The following is a 20,333-nucleotide window of genomic DNA, read 5'->3' as shown; positions in this document are numbered from 1 at the left end:
TTGAATTCACTTGATCGTGGCAATGCGAAAAACTTTGAGATTTTTTAGATTCAAGATAAATGCTAGTAAACTGCTCCATTATTATGATTAGTTGTTGGTGGTACTAATGTACTCAATTGTTACTTTCCGGTCTGAGCCGCGAATGCAACCATATTTACTTTCAAGTTAATGATATTACAGAAAGTAAGCTAGTTAAAAAGCCTTGTAGAAATATTACATACCTGATTGATTATGTAATTGTGTAAAATAGTCCTACATAAAGAACTGCGTATATTCATATCGTCTATAAATAAGCCAGATATTACATAGTAATATATACGTTACTGGCGGCGTCAAACTAATATTTAAAGTCAGCATTAATAATATTTGTACAAACAAAGAGATGAAGCTATTCTCTAATAATTTATTCCAGATTCGAGAGCTCAAACTCTAAATTTAACATCTTTACTTTAGGTCTGCCCTATCGTATATAATATATTATTAAAGGAATAAAAGATTAAAATTAAAACGTTTAAATAGCAAAACTGTAAACAATAGAAGCTCTTTGTTTCCAATCGAAGTTGCTTACATTTTAGATTGAAATTAAATAATATTGTGTTATGATTTAAACGATCTTTACTTAGTGATTTTTAGTTGTATGATCTACAAATAGGATTGTGTTTTACATTCTATTAGCGCCGCAAAGATTGAGTCATGAATATCTCCAGTAACATTTCTAACCAAGAAAAAAACTATTACAGTCTTATTAACATCTACGCTTCTGCCGCGTCTATTCCTGTTTTATTTATAGGATTTATTGTTAATGTCTTCGTACTTTATGTCATCTGTAATAATAGTTGTTTTTATAAAACTCCATATTATTTAATTCGTATTTCTCTCATTTCTGATATCATAGCTACGTTGATAGGTACTACATCATTTTCGATCCTCGTTATGGCTCATATTGACTATACCCTAGGATCGTATATGTGCCGAATATTTTTCTATATTATCCAATGTTCTTACACTCTTTCCATATTTACTTTATGTATTATCAGTATTGATCGATATTTTGTGATTGTTAAACCGTTTTCGAAGTTCTATTCGAATCATAGGCGAAATCTATTAATATCAATGGTAATACTTGCCTTGATACTTTCTATAATTTTAAGTATTCCAACAATATTTTACAACGACGTATATCCAGATGATACGGTGGTATGCGACATGGTCCATATCAACTCTTCCGCGATAGCATCCCTCATCGCCAATATTATCATAATTTACTTTTTACCTACTATTATTTTATTATTTATGTATGGCAGCATATTCAAGCATCAACATAACTATGTTAGACCTGGAAATATTTCTGTCCTCACTAGAATTAATTTGCACGAGAAAAAAAAAAAATTTAATCAAGTTTTGATTGCCACTGCTGGATCTTATCTATTGATAACATGGCCATACTTTGCAACTGGGATGGCTATGGCCATAACAAAAAAATCACTACGACAGATGGGAGATGAAAATCTGGTATATTATGTGCTTTCGTTTGTGTCATATTCCACAACAGTTGGTATTTCCGTGATAAATCCATTTTTATATCTGAAATTTGATTATAATATTAAGAAGAAATCTCGATATTACCTACGAAAGTATATCCCACGAAAGACCACCACCGAATATCGCCGACGATTCATTCTAGTATCTGCAAAGATGTACACTTATTAATGCTAGATTATATTTCTAGCTCAATATAAAATTAATGGCTAAATATAAAGTAATAGCTAGAGAAATAAGTGTAAGTGTTCAGTAGTATATTGTACTTTAGTTGATTATATGCTTGATTGATGCACAATTAAGACCTGTAGTACACTACTGTATATAATATCATGTAGCGTTAGGTTTAGTAGTTAGTCGATCTGAAGACAAGTGACAGTCGTGATAAAGTGTAAGAGCGTAAGTTGCAAGTTTGAGAATTTTAAGAATAAGTTAGAAGGTTGAAAGTATTGAAATCGAGAATCGGTAATTTAAATAAAAATAAGTTATATTAATAGAATCATGTATGTGTGTCTCGCAGTAGTATAACCGGAGCCCCGTAGGAATTTCCCTAGTAGTTTGGATACTGGGATACAGTATTATAAAAGTGTGGCAAAGATATTGCCTACTGTAACTGTAATATACTATAGAAAATTGCTGCAAGTGGTACATCTACTCATGGATCACTAGAAATATACCTGGTATTCTTCTAGTAGTTCATGACCTACTAAAGGTTAAAACATTGTCTTTTTATATAGTTTTTGTATTTTCACATACATTAATAATTATAATTTATAATTTATTGATAATACGCGTAATTTAATTTAGATGAAATAATTGAGATGAAAATTGAATTATTGGTGCTGCAATCTAAATTTCATAGAAAAATTAACCATTAGCGAATGAAATGACTCGACTGCCTTCAATTAAAAATGTGACTAGCTAGATATTCAAATCTGAAACAATAGATGCCATGTGAAGGTTAATAAAATTCAATCTCACGATTGGTAATATCGAATTTTAAATACCCTCATTTATTCTTAGCGAAGGCATAGACTAAAAGTATGTTAGTAAACCATAGCTATGGCAATCTTTGCGTGGCTTTAATTATAAACTTCCGTCACCGTATGTCACAAAACAGCTTTGCAACAAGATAACGCAATATACGATCAATAAGTCAATTCCTTGAACCACGTATCAAGGAACGATATCTGTACTATCACAAACACTTTTGCTCTACTAGCAGACTACACAAAGACTTAAACGCCTCGTATTTTACGTTAAACACTAAGTTGGAGAATTCTCTTTATTTCACGATATACTGCATTTATATACTACTCCTCAATAGTTCATGAGTCATAGTTAATACAATTAACATTGGAATCATTTACTGAATTAGTGCCACAAAACAGCTTTGCAACAAGATAACGCAATATACGATCAATAAGTCAATTCCTTGAACCACGTATCGAGGAACGATATCTGCACTATCACAAACACTTTTGCTCTACTAGCAGACTACACAAAGACTTAGACGCCTCGTATTTTACGTTAAACACTAAGTTGGAGAATTCTTTTTTATTTCACGATATACTGCATTTATATACTACTCCTCAATAGCTCATGAGTCATAGTTAATACAATTAACCTCGGAATCATTTACTAAATTAGATATTAATTATAGCTACTGCTCCCTTAATGCAGACAACAGTATTTACAAACATAGACATGTAATGACTAATACAGAATAGTCAGATTACGATATGTCCTATCACGGAACATTTCCATTATAATTTACAATCTACCATAAGTAAATTACAATCACAATGATTCGAACTGTAAGTAGATGATTTGCATTCCCTATTATAACTATTAATTTCAGTATGTGTATAAGTGTCACTGTCATAAAAAGTCAGTGCTATATTAAAATACAGTATATCCAAATTAGAAGTTAACTAAATAAGGATAGTCTCACAGAATTATCCTAACATAGATATTTCTACTGTAATACAGTATTTAACACTGTAACACCGTACGATCATCGACAATAACTTATTACATAAGAGTACGATATCCGCTTCGATAAAGAAAAAGGCTTCTCGCAGATTTTTACGAATGACTATATGAATCAAGACTCTAAACAAATAATTAAAACTCAAGTGACAACGACGAATTCTCATCATTTTCATTGAAAATTTATGTTTTGGTAAGAAAATAATTGGCAGTTTTCTCCATTTGCTCAATACTAAATTATGATTGCAGGTTACAGTATTACAATTATCTTTTGACTAACATACGTTTATTTCACAATTTACAGTTAAATGGATTTTTTATGATATATCAATTTAAAATTTCTATATTACCCATTGTATTCACTAGAAATGCGTGAAAATATATAGTTATTAAACTTATAATTATTATCACGTTTATATCATAATAGACAGTTGCATTCTTGACATCAATCGTTTTATCTTGATTTACTAAAAACTGGTTCGGTTTCTATTGTACACCACAATATTAAGATAAAGATAGATATTTATTGCTACTGCTGGGATAGGCATCTCGAATTTTTTGTTCTGTATAATGATATCCAGATGTTAATAGCAATTAACGGTGATAAGTATTTGATTTGTGCGACAACTATAAGTTTCTACTCAATTGTGATAAGGCAACGAAAAAATCGTTAATTATTTAACTTATATATAAAGTTATGTTTCTGAATTGTAAAAGTAATCAAAAAATCGCTTAACACAGTACTCGTAGAGCAACGAGTAGAATAATGTTATGTATATAGATTGCTAGTAAATATTTAATGCATTTTCCGGTAAAGGAAAGTGAATTAGCTAGATACTTAATTTATAGGAAAGCTCAAGAGTCAGATCGTGTTCTGATCATTGTTAATTAATCTCCAGTTATATGGATGCTTAACGTATACTAAAGTAGAGCTTAAAATTTTACTAATTTAGATCTAAAAATATACGGCACAGCTGACAAAGTTTATTAGTGTTCAGATTTCTGTTTGCACTCTGTAGCAACTAGCAGATCTAGTTAGAAAATATAAAAATGGGTTACTTTTATAGTAAAGAGAGTTCTAGAATTGATCCTAGAAAAGACTAGTGTCAGTGCTTAACCGCTGTTGGAGGTAGTAGCTGTCTTACAAGAGTGGTTGTAACATGGCTACAAATATAGAATAGAAAATAATGTAGGTTCCGACTCAAATAACCTAAAAAGCTCCTCCTAAAATTTAAATTTCTTAAAAATTGTTCAATTATTCAATATCAAAGTAAGATGTAGTATAAAAAATTGATCCTACACTTAATAGGGCTAAAATATATTCATTATGCGGAACAGAAATCATTTGATTTAAAAAAAAGTTACAACAGGAAAGTATCGCTGTCTCAAAACAGCTTTGCAACAAGATAACGTAATCTACGATCAAAAAGTCAATTCCTTGAACTACGTATCAAGGAACGATATCTGCACTATCACGAGCACTTTTGCTCTACTAGCAGACTACACAAAGACTTAAACGCCTCGTATTTTACGTTAAACACTAAGTTGGACAATTCTTCTTTATTTTACGATATACTGCATTTATATACTATTCCTCAATAGTTCATGAGTCATAGTTAATACAATTAACATTAGAATCATTTACTGAATTAGATATTAATTTTAGCTACTGCTCCCTTAATGCAGATAACAGTATTTACGAACATAGACATGTAATGACTAATACAGAATAGTCAGATTACGATATGTCCTATCACGGAACATTTCCATGATAACTTACAGTCTACCATAAGTAAATTACAATCACAATGATTCGAACTGTAAGTAGATGATTTGCATTCCCTATTATAACTATTAATTTCAGTATGTGTATAAGTGTCACTGTCATAAAAAGTCAGTGCTATATTAAAACACAGTATATCCAAATTAGAAGTTAACTAAATAAGGATAGTCTAACAGAATTATCCTAACATAGTTATTTCTACTGTAATACAGTATTTAACACTGTAACAATCGCACTTTCGTATTTTATAATAAATTACTTATAAACTTTGTCTGGCACGATAAGTTCTTTTTAATACGAATCATTTTGTTTTACCATAGATTTTATTGACTATAATAAGCCTATAATAACTTTCAAACAGACTAATGACTGTTTGACATTATGACTTCAATTATAGCCTAGCCAGCCTATGCATATTTGTAAAAGCAGTCGATAGCACATAGTTACGAAACTTGAATTCTAAGCCTTTGTCAAATTACTTAAAATTTTGAAAGTAATACAACCATACATGCTATAAATTAATTAACATTTTGTACTGTAGATGGCATCCTTTGCTAATTACAAGTCGTTAAACATTAAAGCTGAAAAGTAAACATGGGTCCTGTATCTGTGAAGACGCATATTAAAGCTATTTTAATTCTGCATTCTAAATAGGATAGCAGCTTTGCTTGGAATGCCAGTAAAAATAAGATCATGAATGTTTCCGGTAGCATTTCTAATAACACCTTCAGAAATGGAACGAACAATTACGATATTATTAGGACTATCGCCGCTCTTGCTACTTTCCCTTCTTTAATTATTGGATGCATTGCAAATATCTTTGTATTTCGTATTATCACTTATGATCGTGATTTCTATAAGCCCACATATTATTTAGTTCGTATTTCTATTATTTCTGACACTGTTGTTACATTATTAGGTTGTGTAGCAGTTTTAGTCGGCGATACTGTTAAGATTAGTTATGCTCTAGGTTCTAGTTTTTGCCGACTATTTCTCTACACCATATTAAGTTCTTACTCCGTATCTATATTTACTTTATGCATAATAAGTATTGATCGATATTTTATAACTTTAAAACCCTTTTCGAGATTTTATTTGCGTTATAAAAGAAAATTCTTAACTTCACTAGTATTATGTGCCGTATTAATGTCAGTTACTATAAATATTCCAGTAATATTTTATGTTGATGTCTATCCTGATGACCCCGGGCTATGCGATTTTGTTAGTATTGATTCTTTCGCAAGAGCATTTCTGATGACAGCTATCATCACAATGTACATCGTACCAACTATTATTTTACTATTCACATATGGCAGTATATACTGGCATCAATATAACCATATTAGACCTGGAAATATTTCTGAACGAAGTCAAAAAGATGAGCAAATGAAAAGGAAAAAATTCACTAAAGCTTTAATTACTATAACTGCATCTTATTTATCGATAACATGGCCATTCTTTGCTATTGGAGTAGCTATAATCATAACAGGAAAATCACTACGAGATATAAAAAATGAAAATGCTACGTATTATATTCTTTCTTTCTTATCATTTTCTACAACCCTTTTCATATCAGTATTAAATCCATTTTTGTATCTGAAATTTGACTGCAATATTAAGAGAAAGGCTTGGCTTTACATCCAAAAGTACTTCTTGTACAAGAACACTTCTAAACTACGAATAATAGCCAGCTAAATACCAAAACTTATAAAGACCGACGTTAAATAAAGTACGATCAAAATTTTTGTTTTATGTTTCATTATTAGAATAATAAATTTTGACCTCGTTAGATTGCTATTAAATTATAGCATATACTCACTAATTAATGCTTAATTGGGCAGATTACAAGTCGAAGCTAAGCTATGTCAGTTGCAACAAGCTGTAAAATATTTAACTAATTACTTGCATTAGGTCAAGTGAAACATAAATATAATATGTACTTGGAAATTAAGTTTTCAACTTTCACAAGGATAATCTTTTTGTTTACTTTTATTCATAAATTATACTATCCATGTACAGTATGTATTTAAGAAATATAAATATGCAAGTCACACAGCATACACCAGTTGCTAATTAGCTGTATTATCGTACATTTAATTGTGCCTAATTCATCTCTTGCTAGAATAGCTAGCTAGCTGCAAATCATAGTAATATTTGATTACAACTATTAAGCAACCATGATGCCTCGCTTTGAAGCGAATTTCATCCTATTCAGCTTTGTAACCTAACATAAAACCACTTTAAAGTAATATTGGCTTACATTTATTTACAGGCTGAACTCGATGTCGGCATTTTCAATATAATCGAACTATATACGTAGCATATATATTCTTTACCAACGGTGTCTTAAAAATCTGCTCCATGTTTTTATTTGATAATATTGACCTGTATTGCTAACTGTATTCCCAATATCAAACCTGATTACACAATTCATAAAGTCAGTATTCTTTCTGATACTAATAATACACTGAAATACATTACATACCCTCAGAACTTCGTCATAAATTTATGAACACCACATTTAATGCACTATCGCAGAATGCATGCTATACCGCTTAAAAATGTAGGATACAATACACTTACATCTACAGTATAGTTAAAGAACATGCACTAAAAGTAGAACAGGTCTACGTAGTATTAATTAATCAAGCAACAACCCTGAGGACAATCTCAAATAAGATTTTGCAATAATTCAGCCAAACGTTGTTAACTGCTAATTATATTCGAAACTATTTCAAAAGCTGAGGCTTAAGGATTAAATAGTACACATGTACTATTGTATTACTTGTAATGTACTCCTCATAATGAATATTATTTGCAATATCGTTTACTTCGAAAAGAGCATCTCCTGATAGATTTTTTTCATAATACGTAAGGTATTTGTTACTTCATCTCTTATTCATTATCTCAACTTATAGAAACATCACGTTTACATGCATCAGAGCATAGTTCATATATATTGATGTTATTTAATGATTCCCAGCTAAATAAACGTCTGAATGGAACCATTCAATGCTTAATTAAAGCTACCAATTCTCCATGATGACAACAATAGTTAATTCCTACCATGGTAAATTATCCTCTTACATATAAATTTCTAAACTAATATGCTATTTAAATCATCACATCACTTCTATTCCTAACCTTTAAATCAAGCTGTTCATTTGGAATCATCGAGAGGTCCCTAAAACACTCTATTAAGTTAACTACTAGTCGTATTTATGTGCATGTTTCTTAAAATTGAATATCTTGATGCTCCTTCTACTCATGAAGCCCAATTAGCTTTCATTTACTATAACCATCAACCTTAGTTAGATTTTATAATATCATCGTTAAAGATGCAACTCTATAAGACGTAAAATCTTGCGACTTAATGGGCAAGATAAGATTTGTTACAGTAAAAGCATTCTGTAACTAATCGTATATAAATCGTGAATTTTGCTGTAATAAGTAGATTGTCAGATAGTCAGATAGTCCTTGGTAGTTAGACGAACCTAACTTCTGTTGTTCTTGATTTATTGTTTCGAAGATCACTTTATCACAGTGTTATTTAACGGATTTTACTTAATAAGGTGATATTTTTATTACGTGATAATAGATTGCAGATACGATCAAAACTGGTTAAAATTAAAAAGCTATTCCAGACATACCATACTGTGCAGTGCTAGTTCACTATAGCCAAGTTTATTGCATGAGAGACGGCTAAAACACTTAACATCAATTACTCCTTTTGACATAGAGGCACTGTAATAGCATGAATTAGAGAGAACAATTTCTGAAAACTTGATGATGAATTAATCGACGTTATGATGAGCGCTTTCAGGCTAAAACCAAAGATCTTTGCTACAAAATATATTATAAATCGCGTAAAACTGAAAAAATAACAGTTACAATCAATATCTATTTAATGATGTGGAAGGTAGTATAGAGGTTTTAGTAAGCCTTACAGAAATTATCGCTAATGGAGACTGATTTTAATGAAATCTTAAAATAGAAATGATACTATTACAAAGTAACAAAGATTAATGACGTACGGTATGAATGTAATAGAGTAAAATATATCATGGTCCTCCTATTGTAGTACCTGAAAAGTTTTAAAGGTAGTTTATTCAATGTATTCAAATTATTCTACGTATGGATGTTACAATTCAAAATTTGTAACGAGAAAAAAGGTACTATTACAGAATATTAACATCATGAGCTCACTGTCAGGTTTGTCCTCCCTGATGTCTACCTACATTACGATTCTAAATACTGAACAGTAACACGTATAACGTCATAGGTAACGGTATTTCAACAAATACCAAAGCATATTATCTGATGAAAATAAGGTAACAATTAGTTAGGGTAAGTCACTTTGAGACAATCAGTAATAATAGTCCCTTATGAAATCATCATAATTTTAAGTAAAATGCTTTTATCACTATTATATTGTATTTGTTTTGACAGTAATTTCAAAAAATAAAATTATATTGATGTTGTCGTTGTAAGTTTGTGTTTGAACTGGATAAAATATTGTTTTATTTTCCCAGTAAAGTTTATTGTCAAACAATCATCACCAGACAAGTATTACAAATGACAAATTTATCTAATTATTCATCTACGTAATAAATAGTTTTTCTATTTTTATTATTTTAGCTTAATTTAAATTCATTATCTTTATCATATCATTAATTAAATTAATTAAAATTGCTGGAATTAAACACTTATCCGTAACTTCCAGTTACATCTTTCATACAATTCACTTTTGGTCGACCAACGAGTTTACTGTTATGTTTGATTCCTTCGTGTATGGATGAGTATGAAATTATAGTTTTGAAACGAATCGTTCACATAACATCTCAAATTAACTTCATATACTGAAAATAACACATACTTGTCGTGGAATCATTGTAATTATTAAGTGCATCAGCTAATTGGCTGGTATTTGTACTTCGACTACGACGAAATCATTCATTCAATATATTCATGAATAACTCTAGTAATCATGATCATAAAAGCATATTTTCTACCATTAATGGTTATGCAGTCATAGCAGCTATTCCAGTTTTAACAGTCGGAATACTGGCGAATATTTTCGTGCTGTATGTAATCACTAAAGATTCATATTTTTACAAGGTGACGTATTATCTAATTCGAGTAACGATTATTTCTGATATAATATCAACCTTTACCGCGGTTCTTGGTTTCACATTTATAACTGCCTTCGACAATAGTTATATCGTTGGTGGCTATCTATGTCGAATCTTTTTCTATATTGTGGTAACTTCCTATACGGTATCAGTTTTTACCTTGTGCATGATAAGCGTCGATAGATACTTTGCCATTATAAAACCGCATTCACAGTTGTACAGGAAGCACAAGAATCGATTTCTTGTGATAGCACAAATTGTTTCAGTTATTATTGCCATCGGAATTAATTTACCTGCTGCTTGGTTTAATAATGTATATCCTGATGACACAGAACTTTACGATTATGCTAATGTTAATCTACAACAATCTATATATTTAATATCCATGGCAATCGTTATGTACTTAATTCCTTCAGGAATTTTGATATTCTGTTATGGTAGCATTGTTAATCATCAAATACACTACGTTAGGCCAGGCAATATAACAAATGCTAACCGAGAAGACGACCAACTTAGAAAGAAAAAATCTATAAAAGCTCTAATTATTATCACGGCATCATTCTTGTTGAGCACCTGGCCTTTCTTTGCTACTGACATTGGCATGGCTATTACAGGCAAATCAATGCGGCAAATCGGAAAAAGTCATATAATTTTGTATATTTTAGCATTTGCTTCATTTTCGTCAACAGTGGGCATTGCTGTGATCAATCCATTTTTATGTTTACAATTTGATCAAAATGTTAGAAAAAAATCCTTAAAAATTTTAAGAAAACTAATGCATTACAAACACAATTTAGTTCAAGAAATTAATCGTGATGCAGTAGTAACTGGCCATACAAATGCAGTTCAGCCGAACAGGTTTATTCTTTATAATTCTCCTAGTGAAGATATTCTGCTCTGAACTTAATTTAATTATCGCTAGCCCAGAAAAAAATGAAAGTAGGGTAGCGTTATTTCGATATAATATCACAAAATTTATTTGTTTTCAGCCAATAATGAAATTTTCCCAGATGCCTTTATGCTATTTAAACGAGGCCATTTAGTTTTAAAATCCTATAGAACGTTTACTAACTTATAACTACTTTTCCACGAGATTTATGTAAAGATTAGAAAGCTTAACGACATTTACTGAGCAACTTACTGCAAAAAGGATGGCAGCAAAATTGTTTATTGTGTTGTTCTGTTCTTACTGATTTCTTGAAATATATAATAATTTCTTGTGAATAACAATGAAATAATTGCTTGTTTCATTTATTAACTTTGTCTCTTTCTACCTGGTTTAACATTTACTATTGTAAGTAAGTGTAGTGTATTTTGATTGTACTGTTACTGTAATCTACTCTTAAATATAGATATTTTGTATTGCTATTAAATACAGACACATTTACAGTTTGTTCGCTCTACATTCAAATATGGCTTACTACATTTAGTTATTACAGTCCTTGCTATTTTCTACTATCATCTGCTATTCTATAACCTGTTATGGTATATTTTATATCTAATCCTACAATCATGTTTTTTGCATGTGTTCTAATGCTGTAACTATAAATACCGCCGTTTCCTGCCTTAGATTTCTTTCTAGCAAGAATTTTCTTACTGTGAGTATATCACGTAGCCCCAGTATGAAGGCATCCAACAAATTTGTTTGAAGCGAGGAGGCTTCAAATTCGCAACTGGTAGCTAAGTTTCGAATTCTGGCAAAGTAGTTAGGAATGGATTCTCCATCTCTTTGCACATTAGTCTAGAATCGATAGCGTTCCGCATGCATAAGTTTGCTAGGCACAAAATGTTTCGTAAGCATCGCCAGCAGTTCGTCTAGTGTGCAATTTTCAGGTGCAGTTGGGTTAGCACAACTAGTGGCTACATTGTAGTGTCAGCCCCAACTAATGTCAAAAATAAGTGAAGAGCTATTCCATCGTCAACGTAGTTTCCCTTCAGGAAATTTTCGAATTGCTTTTTATATATTAACCACGAATCTGAGTTAATATCATACGGACCAGGAAAAGCTTTGAATGAGGATCCCATCCTCGTCGCCAATTGTGATGGAGGGTTCGAAGGGTCAGATAATGTGGTTTTAGTTGTCATGCAGAGAATTGCACTTGGAGCTTAAGAAAAGAGAATACTTTATTGTAGATAGTAGTTAGGATCAATGTGATAGTAAGATAGCTGAATTTAACGACACAAATTCTCGTTGCTGAACTTTATATAACTTTATATATCTAAAATATTCATTTCTTTAATATTTAGTAGTTTATAGCGTTAGATTGTCTTAAAACTTATGCCTAATTTAGTTTTAACTGCAATTTGAGTAATTAGTTACACTTTATTAGACAAGGAATTTTAATAATTCCCATCTCTTAGCTAGTAAGAGATCATAGGTTGTTTACCTATCTACTTATATTCCCTGTACTTTTCAACGACCTAAAGTACGCGAATTTATGTAAAAATGAAGTCTAAATCACCAAATAGTCTATTATAAAATACCGTTGTCAATATCTGCATCTATAGGAAAACGAATAATTTCGGTACAAAAGTTGTAGAAATCTACTTAATCGTATTAAAAAAATTCTCACAACATTAATGTTTCTTATACGATTGTACATTTCTAAATCAATGACATAATCATGTTTACATAGTTCTCAACTTAATATAATTAAGAAACAAAAAGGCTTATGGGTGAAGTCATGAGATAAATTTAGACTTGGGGCCATTACGAATTTATTGTGATACTATATAGCCATTTTTTACAGTGTTAAATACTGTATTACAGTAGAAATAACTATGTTAGGATAATTCTGTTAGACTATCCTTATTTAGTTAACTTCTAATTTGGATATACTGTGTTTTAATATAGCACTGACTTTTTATGACAGTGACACTTATACACATACTGAAATTAATAGTTATAATAGGGAATGCAAATCATCTGCTTACAGTTCGAATCATTGTGATTGTAATTTACTTAAGGTAGACTGTAAGTTATCATGGAAATGTTCCGTGATAGGACATATCGTAATCTGACTATTCTGTATTAGTCATTACATGTCTATGTTTGTAAATACTGTTGTCTGCATTAAGGGAGCAGTAGCTAAAATTAATATCTAATTCAGTAAATGATTCTAATGTTAATTGTATTAACTATGACTCATGAACTATTGAGGAGTAGTATATAAATGCAGTATATCGTGAAATAAAGAGAATTCTCCAACTTAGTGTTTAACGTAAAATACGAGGCGTTTAAGTCTTTGTGTAGTCTGCTAGTAGAGCAAAAGTGTTTGTGGTAGTGCAGATATCGTTCCTTGATACGTAGTTCAAGGAATTGACTTATTGATCGTAGATTGCGTTATCTTGTTACAAAGCTGTTTTGTGACAATACCCTTCTACAGCAGCTAACATTCACGAGTTATCTTATAAAAATACTTGTGATCTACTAACTAATTTTTCACAGTCGGACTACAATATGTCCATTCACAGAATCATTTCAGTGCACATTTCAGCACAGCATTAAATTTACTGTAACACATTTATAATTAGAGTAATTCCTATCGTAAGTAACTAGTTGTAATATAATATAACTATATTATATTAACCAAATTTAGATAGCTATTTCTTCGCGGTAGTTCGTGCCGTGACATTATCATACAAATAGTACCGTGCTAAAGTTTATTATCGCGCTTACAGAATTTGTGCATCTATCAAATTCTGCATAGTAACGTAAGGTTTTAGCGATGTATATTGGCTTTTGCGCAAATTTTATAACAGTATAAAAGAAAATGAAAATTCCCCATTTTAATTATCGAAATCACTTTTAAAGATTTACTATTTATAGATGGAATGATACGATTAACTTCCTAATCACTCTAAAACTGTATAAAAATATATTGTATTATATATACTGGAAGTTTTTATCATCATTATTTTATATCACTACATAATGTACGCATTGCTCATTATTCATGCATAGTGTGCTTTTATGTTGCCAGTGGATAATACTTTTCAACTAAGAGAATTTTGGGTACTCCAAGTATTAGTACAAGAGGTTACTGATAGTATGCCTCCTCCTAAAGGTTACTCATAAGATCATACAAGTATATCATAAGATCAAAATAGTAAGAATTGATTGGCAAGATTGCATTAAACTCGTATATGATGCAATCAATATGAATAATGATAGTTTTATCTTGCTAACCCTATGTTATTGCCCGTATACTGTAAGTTTCTTTCAATTTATAACGCTGATTAAACTACAATATCTGCATATTTTCAAATGTTTGTATGGCAAGATAATTATTTATTTAATAAAATCTGATAGATCAGAAGATGAAATGCAACAAATTTATCAAATCGATCATTGATATAAAATTACATAGTGAATAACAATGGAATAGTTATGAATTACCTTAAAATTAGTAACAAAGAATATAGCGTGGTGGCTCTATCGGATTTATTACAGTTTTTTTTACTAAAATGCTAAATTTATCAAATCATAATCATTTCAGCAAATTTCAGATCTTTGTTGCTCTTACCTAAGCTATTTAACTATCTAAAACAATTTCTAGTCGTTAATGTTCTTGATAAAGGTCCATTATAGGTTTGGTTTCATAATCATCTTCTTACTTTAACACATCGATTTGCTAATAATTAATTTTGCAACGGTAGAAATCTTCTATTGATGAGATTGCCAGAGTAGTTAGATGTCGCGGAGAGCAACAAACAATTAGTATATAAATAAATTTGTTATCGTTGCTCATCAACTGACCGCTCTTTTTAAGTTTGTTTAATTCCTAATAATGAATTTCATAGAACGTGGTAATTTCTATTGTGATTATATTTTTCAATTCCTAAATTTGAACTCGTTTCCTTTCCTATATAGATATTAAGTATTGCAGTACTGGAATTAACCTTGATCGCTACCCCTGAATTCTGTGTAAAATTAGCAATGCTTTTGATTGATTGAATATTATAAATGAATAATCTACAGAAAATCCTGTTAAAGCTGTAGTTGAAGGAACAATGAATACCTCGTAGAAATACTGTAATTTACAGGATTAGATCGATCTTTCTATAAATTCCTGAATGAAACATTTTGGATGCGTCAGCATTTAAGGTTAGGAATTTTATTAAAATTTATAGCTCCACAAGCAATAGCTCATATAATAATTTAGAAAATCCATTCAGCCACTATTCCATATCTTAGCTAATCAATGAATCATTAATTTCTTTACTTTTCTTCGTTTGACTTACTGTTCACTATAATTTGATAGGAATTTCAACAGTATGCACAATTCCATTATCTTAGCTTGCTAGCGACTTTATTCTAGTTCATTAAGAATATGAACACTGAGTAGCGGTAATATAAAAAATAACTACAAGTGCACCTTTTCTAGGCTACCCTCTGAAGATTCTAGATATATTTTACCGATATTTTCTTTAAATACTTTGTAACCTTTCCTATTGGTCAAAGTCGCTTTTAAAATATTATCGCAAGCCTACCCTTTGTAGCTAAGTCTGGTCAACATGATATGATAGTGCTGTTACACTAAATAACTTGTTTAAATTGCGATACTTAAGTTGCATTAGCTTATCATAGAACCTTTGCATAGAAACATTAGATCTAAACAGTAGATAAAGTACGTGCTACGATCGTTTACATCACCCTTACATCTACGCCCAGTCTTAATTAGATATTGTTGAAGTTAATCTTATTAGATGTGCAAACGAGAAATGAAGAAAAGTCAAAAAACTTTCAAATCAAATATAAAGTACAATAGAAATTATGAGACTCAACATGTTTAAGATTTAATGAATACTAAGAAAGATTTGAGAATAAATAACGCATACTTATAAATCTTAAACTACATATAAATACATACTTAATTCTTGAAATTAATGCAATTACCACAATAGAAAATCCTCTTATTGAACTATTAATCATTCTAGTACAATTTAGTTTTGTGTCATATTAAGTAATTTCTCTGAATTTCGTTATTTAATATAGTTAATTACTTCCTTAAGGTGTCATAAATTAGATAAGTGAGGAATACATAAAGAAATTAGTTTATTTCTGTATGATAATCAGATCGTTAAAATCAGTGACAAAAAGCTATTGTCTATTAGTTTACAGCGTCATATATGTCCGTCACATACAACAATCTTGATTAAAAACACACTGGGTATTTTCTGAAATTTTTGAAAGTCCTTTATTTTTAGCGATTGCTTCAATTGAAGCTATTATCAACTAAAGTGTGTTTAGTTTTATTACAGCGCCTACAATAAAACCACTTCCAAACTGAAGAATTCCTATCATTTTCAAAAAGAAATACCATGTCAAAATAAATCTTGAATCCAGTATGCTACTGTCTATATCGAGCTGAAGAATTATTACATTGTCGATATTTATTTATTGGCTACCATGAATAGTAAATTATATCGCGTGAATCACTATTATTTATTCAAGCCCTAAAATTTTCAATTCCACAGACTTCTGACGGACTAAGTTGTTACTAGCAGTTCAAAACTAGCTTATTAAAAGATATCAATCAATAAACACTCACTAGCATCAGTTTTCAGTAATTTATTATCCTTCTTTTCAAGTTGTAAACGGCATCATCGAAAAGGAAAAAATGGATTATAATAATTCTTTTAGTAACATAACTACTATCAATACCTTTCTGGTTTTAAGTACTATACCTATTAAAATTACTGGATTTTTCCTTAATGGAATAATAGTTTACATTATTATTTTTAGTCGAAAATTACAAACTATGTCCTACTTCACCATTTTACTATTGCTGGTACAAGACTTGATATTACTATTAACGACAATAATTTTCTCTTTCAGTGCTGTACTGGTCGTACCTAGCCTAAAATATGGTTCTACTGCTTGTCAAATATTTATGTTTGTTGCTATCATGTCGATGGCTGTTAGAAGCTTGCTACTATCTTTAATGTGCATGGATCGATATTACGCTTTAGTCAAGCCTTTTTCTGTATGGTATCAGGAATATAAAGCACAATTCGTACTTAGTTATATTATTTTATCCTTAGCAATCAGCATGATAGTGGCAGTGCCAGCGGTGGTTTATGTTATATACAGACCACATCGATCTCTTCATTGCGATATATATTATAAGAGCCCACCATTACGAACTTATATGGCTTGTATATTCATAACTTTTTACGTTATACCAACGGTCTTTATGATCATAACTTACGCGAAAATACTTAAGACTGTGAAGAATCATGTACGACCGGGTATGATTTTACCGAAACAATATCAAGATCTTCAGTTAAAGAGAGCTTTCACGAAAATGATGATTATTATTGGATCATCTTACACAATTTCAATATTACCGCAGTTTATTACTTTGATTATTCATTCCTTTGATGAAAATTCGTATCTTAATTTAAAATTTAAATTTACTTCCGTTTATCTGATAACTTTTTTCCTGACCTGTAGTCATATCCTTATATGTATTTTAAATCCCTATTTGTACTACGCCTATGACGCCAACATTAGACAAAAAATTCAAAAAATTTTTCGGCTCCACTTCCGAAGGTACCGTAATGCAACTAATTAGTCGCAGATAGAGATACAATGTATGAGTACAGTAGTTTGATACCGCTCTTTCTGTCGAAATTCTCTAAAACTTAGTTTTGTTAGTCAGATATTATGAAACGAAAATTAATTGCTTAGTGCTTAGTATGTAGACTTTGAAAAAAGTATAAATGTATTTCTAAGCTGCGCTACACTGACACACTCTTCTTTGTCAGGCATCTGAAAATTAATGTAATGAGTATAATTATAATATATTTATGCATTATATCAGGTTCCATTCAATTCATTTTATCAGATTTACTAAAGCGAATACATATAAAACTTTAATCCATATACTGGATTTCCACGATTTACAGCATATATATATCATGATATATGTCGTAAATTAAGTTTTGGTTCTTATATCTGGTAGGTTTTATGCAGTTTTTAATAATATTAAGACTAGTAAGACTAACATTACAATTTTTTAGTACAATTACTAGTAAAACTGCTATTTCCTTTTTTTGAATCAGATAGTGCAAGTTATACTAATGATTTAAAAAAAATTTATTACTGGCTACGATAAAATAACAAAGAATTCATTCGTTTAACTCTTACATAAAGAAAAGGGCTATTGAAGATTAGTACTAATATTTTATAGTATATGTATGTCTGTAATTTTTATAATCATGGCCAATAGTTCTGCAGAAAAAGCGTGGGTTCTGCTAAATTATGCCAATGATGTCTATTCCATTGTACCAAATAAAGCTTTTCGTTTCTTTTCCATTGTTATGAGATATTTGCATATATAGATATGAATTTACTCTTGCTGTCTTATAAGACAATAATCCAGTCAATGTTCTAAACTTTGTAGACTATACTTTACCAACATGCTTATAAAATACATAATAATGATGGCCGATAAGAATTTATGTTTGTAAATTATTTAGATAAAGTAATCTTCAAATGAGCTCTTGTACCTACGCTTACGGTCTTTCCGACTTGAAATATTTTAAGTTAAGCTCATTAATTCGTTCGCATAATTGAAATTACATTGATAATTGAAATATTAAAAGTGATTTATTAGTTTAGAAAGTTAAAAGCCGCAAGTGAGACGAATTAAACAAATATTGTACTTAACGTAACCGTTCATGAAAGTGAAACGTGATAAATTTGACTATTGAGTGTTGAAAATCTATCTAATAAACGTAAAATTAATAAGTTATTTATGAAAAACTGGATGTATTTATTTAATACCTCATTGATACATTATTATTGGAGCAGATCAGGATAACAGTTCAAAGAGAAATAATCAACATTGATTCATTGTAACACAAAGGATATAATTTTCAATAAAATAATTTTTTGATATTAGAACATTTTAAGAATTTAAACCAATTTATGGATCATTAAAATCTGCATTCAGGAAATCTGCGTCTACTTAATATTTCAAACAACTGAGACAACAAGTCGCACAGCAGTTTAAGGCTAGAATATGGTGACCAACAACTACACGAAAATATTAACTACGATTTTTGGCTAAATTACAAAATGTTATAAGAGACTTACTAATATTACTTTATACTACTATATAACATAATGTATTACTTATTCTGCTGTCAGTCTGATTTCTACAGACCTCTTTCAGCTTATTTTAGACTTGTGAATGTGGCAATATAGATTCAAAATACCGCAATTACGGCTTCATTGCATAAGAACAAGTGCTGCTGTACGTTTGACCTTTGACATCAAGACGTTAACTGCCTAGATAGAAATTTCTGGCCGGATCATAGAAAGCATCAGTCGGATATTTATGAGAAGAAAATTTGACACCAGCTATTGTTTAATAACTTCTACTCATTTAGTTATGCAAAATAACCTCCTGATTTATCAGACAAATAAACAGATTCTGCAGAAATAAAATCAACCTTTTAATGTTATCTTAGTATTGTTTAATATTTATTCCGTAGCTGGCGCTAGTTTACGGTAAATATAAGTTCTCACTACTCATACAATAATAAGGACAATATCAAATCAAGAGCTTGTCCTCAATTAATAAAGTATTCGGTATATATGATCTAATGACGAAATTAACTCGTGGAATATCACAAATTTGTCAATTTTGTTTTGATTTATAAAATTTGCTTTGTACTTATAGATTCTACGTTTAGAAAAGTTACCTATTTTGGATTATTAACGGACACAGCAGATCAGAGATACATTAATCAATGCACCGTACAATATGCACATTCATTACTATTATTATAAAAATTTGTTTGCCATCTTTAGTTTTAGGTGACAATCAGTCTAGTTTGATCCATTATGAGCATTCTGTATATTGTTTATTTGT

General features: G+C 30.3%; 2 protein-coding genes across 2 annotated transcripts; both read left to right on the top strand.

The window, feature by feature from the left end:
- Positions 1 to 5,339: 5,339 nt before the first annotated feature.
- TRIADDRAFT_56625 (uncharacterized protein) lies at positions 5,340 to 7,009 on the top strand (the record flags this gene model as incomplete). The annotated part of the gene is made up of 2 exons (XM_002112930.1): positions 5,340 to 5,351; positions 5,969 to 7,009. The coding sequence occupies 2 exons, from the start codon at positions 5,340 to 5,342 to the stop codon at positions 7,007 to 7,009; spliced, it is 1,053 nt and encodes a 350-aa protein (XP_002112966.1).
- A 2,501-nt stretch (positions 7,010 to 9,510) lies between these two features.
- TRIADDRAFT_56624 (uncharacterized protein) lies at positions 9,511 to 11,347 on the top strand (the record flags this gene model as incomplete). The annotated part of the gene is made up of 2 exons (XM_002112929.1): positions 9,511 to 9,526; positions 10,344 to 11,347. The coding sequence occupies 2 exons, from the start codon at positions 9,511 to 9,513 to the stop codon at positions 11,345 to 11,347; spliced, it is 1,020 nt and encodes a 339-aa protein (XP_002112965.1).
- Positions 11,348 to 20,333: the final 8,986 nt, after the last annotated feature.

The sequence above is a fragment of the Trichoplax adhaerens genome, genomic scaffold (assembly GCF_000150275.1).
Source record: "Trichoplax adhaerens TRIADscaffold_5 genomic scaffold, whole genome shotgun sequence".
NCBI lineage: Eukaryota > Metazoa > Placozoa > Uniplacotomia > Trichoplacea > Trichoplacidae > Trichoplax > Trichoplax adhaerens.
Note: the sequence above shows the minus strand (reverse complement) of the source record. Positions and strands in the feature narration are given on the sequence as shown.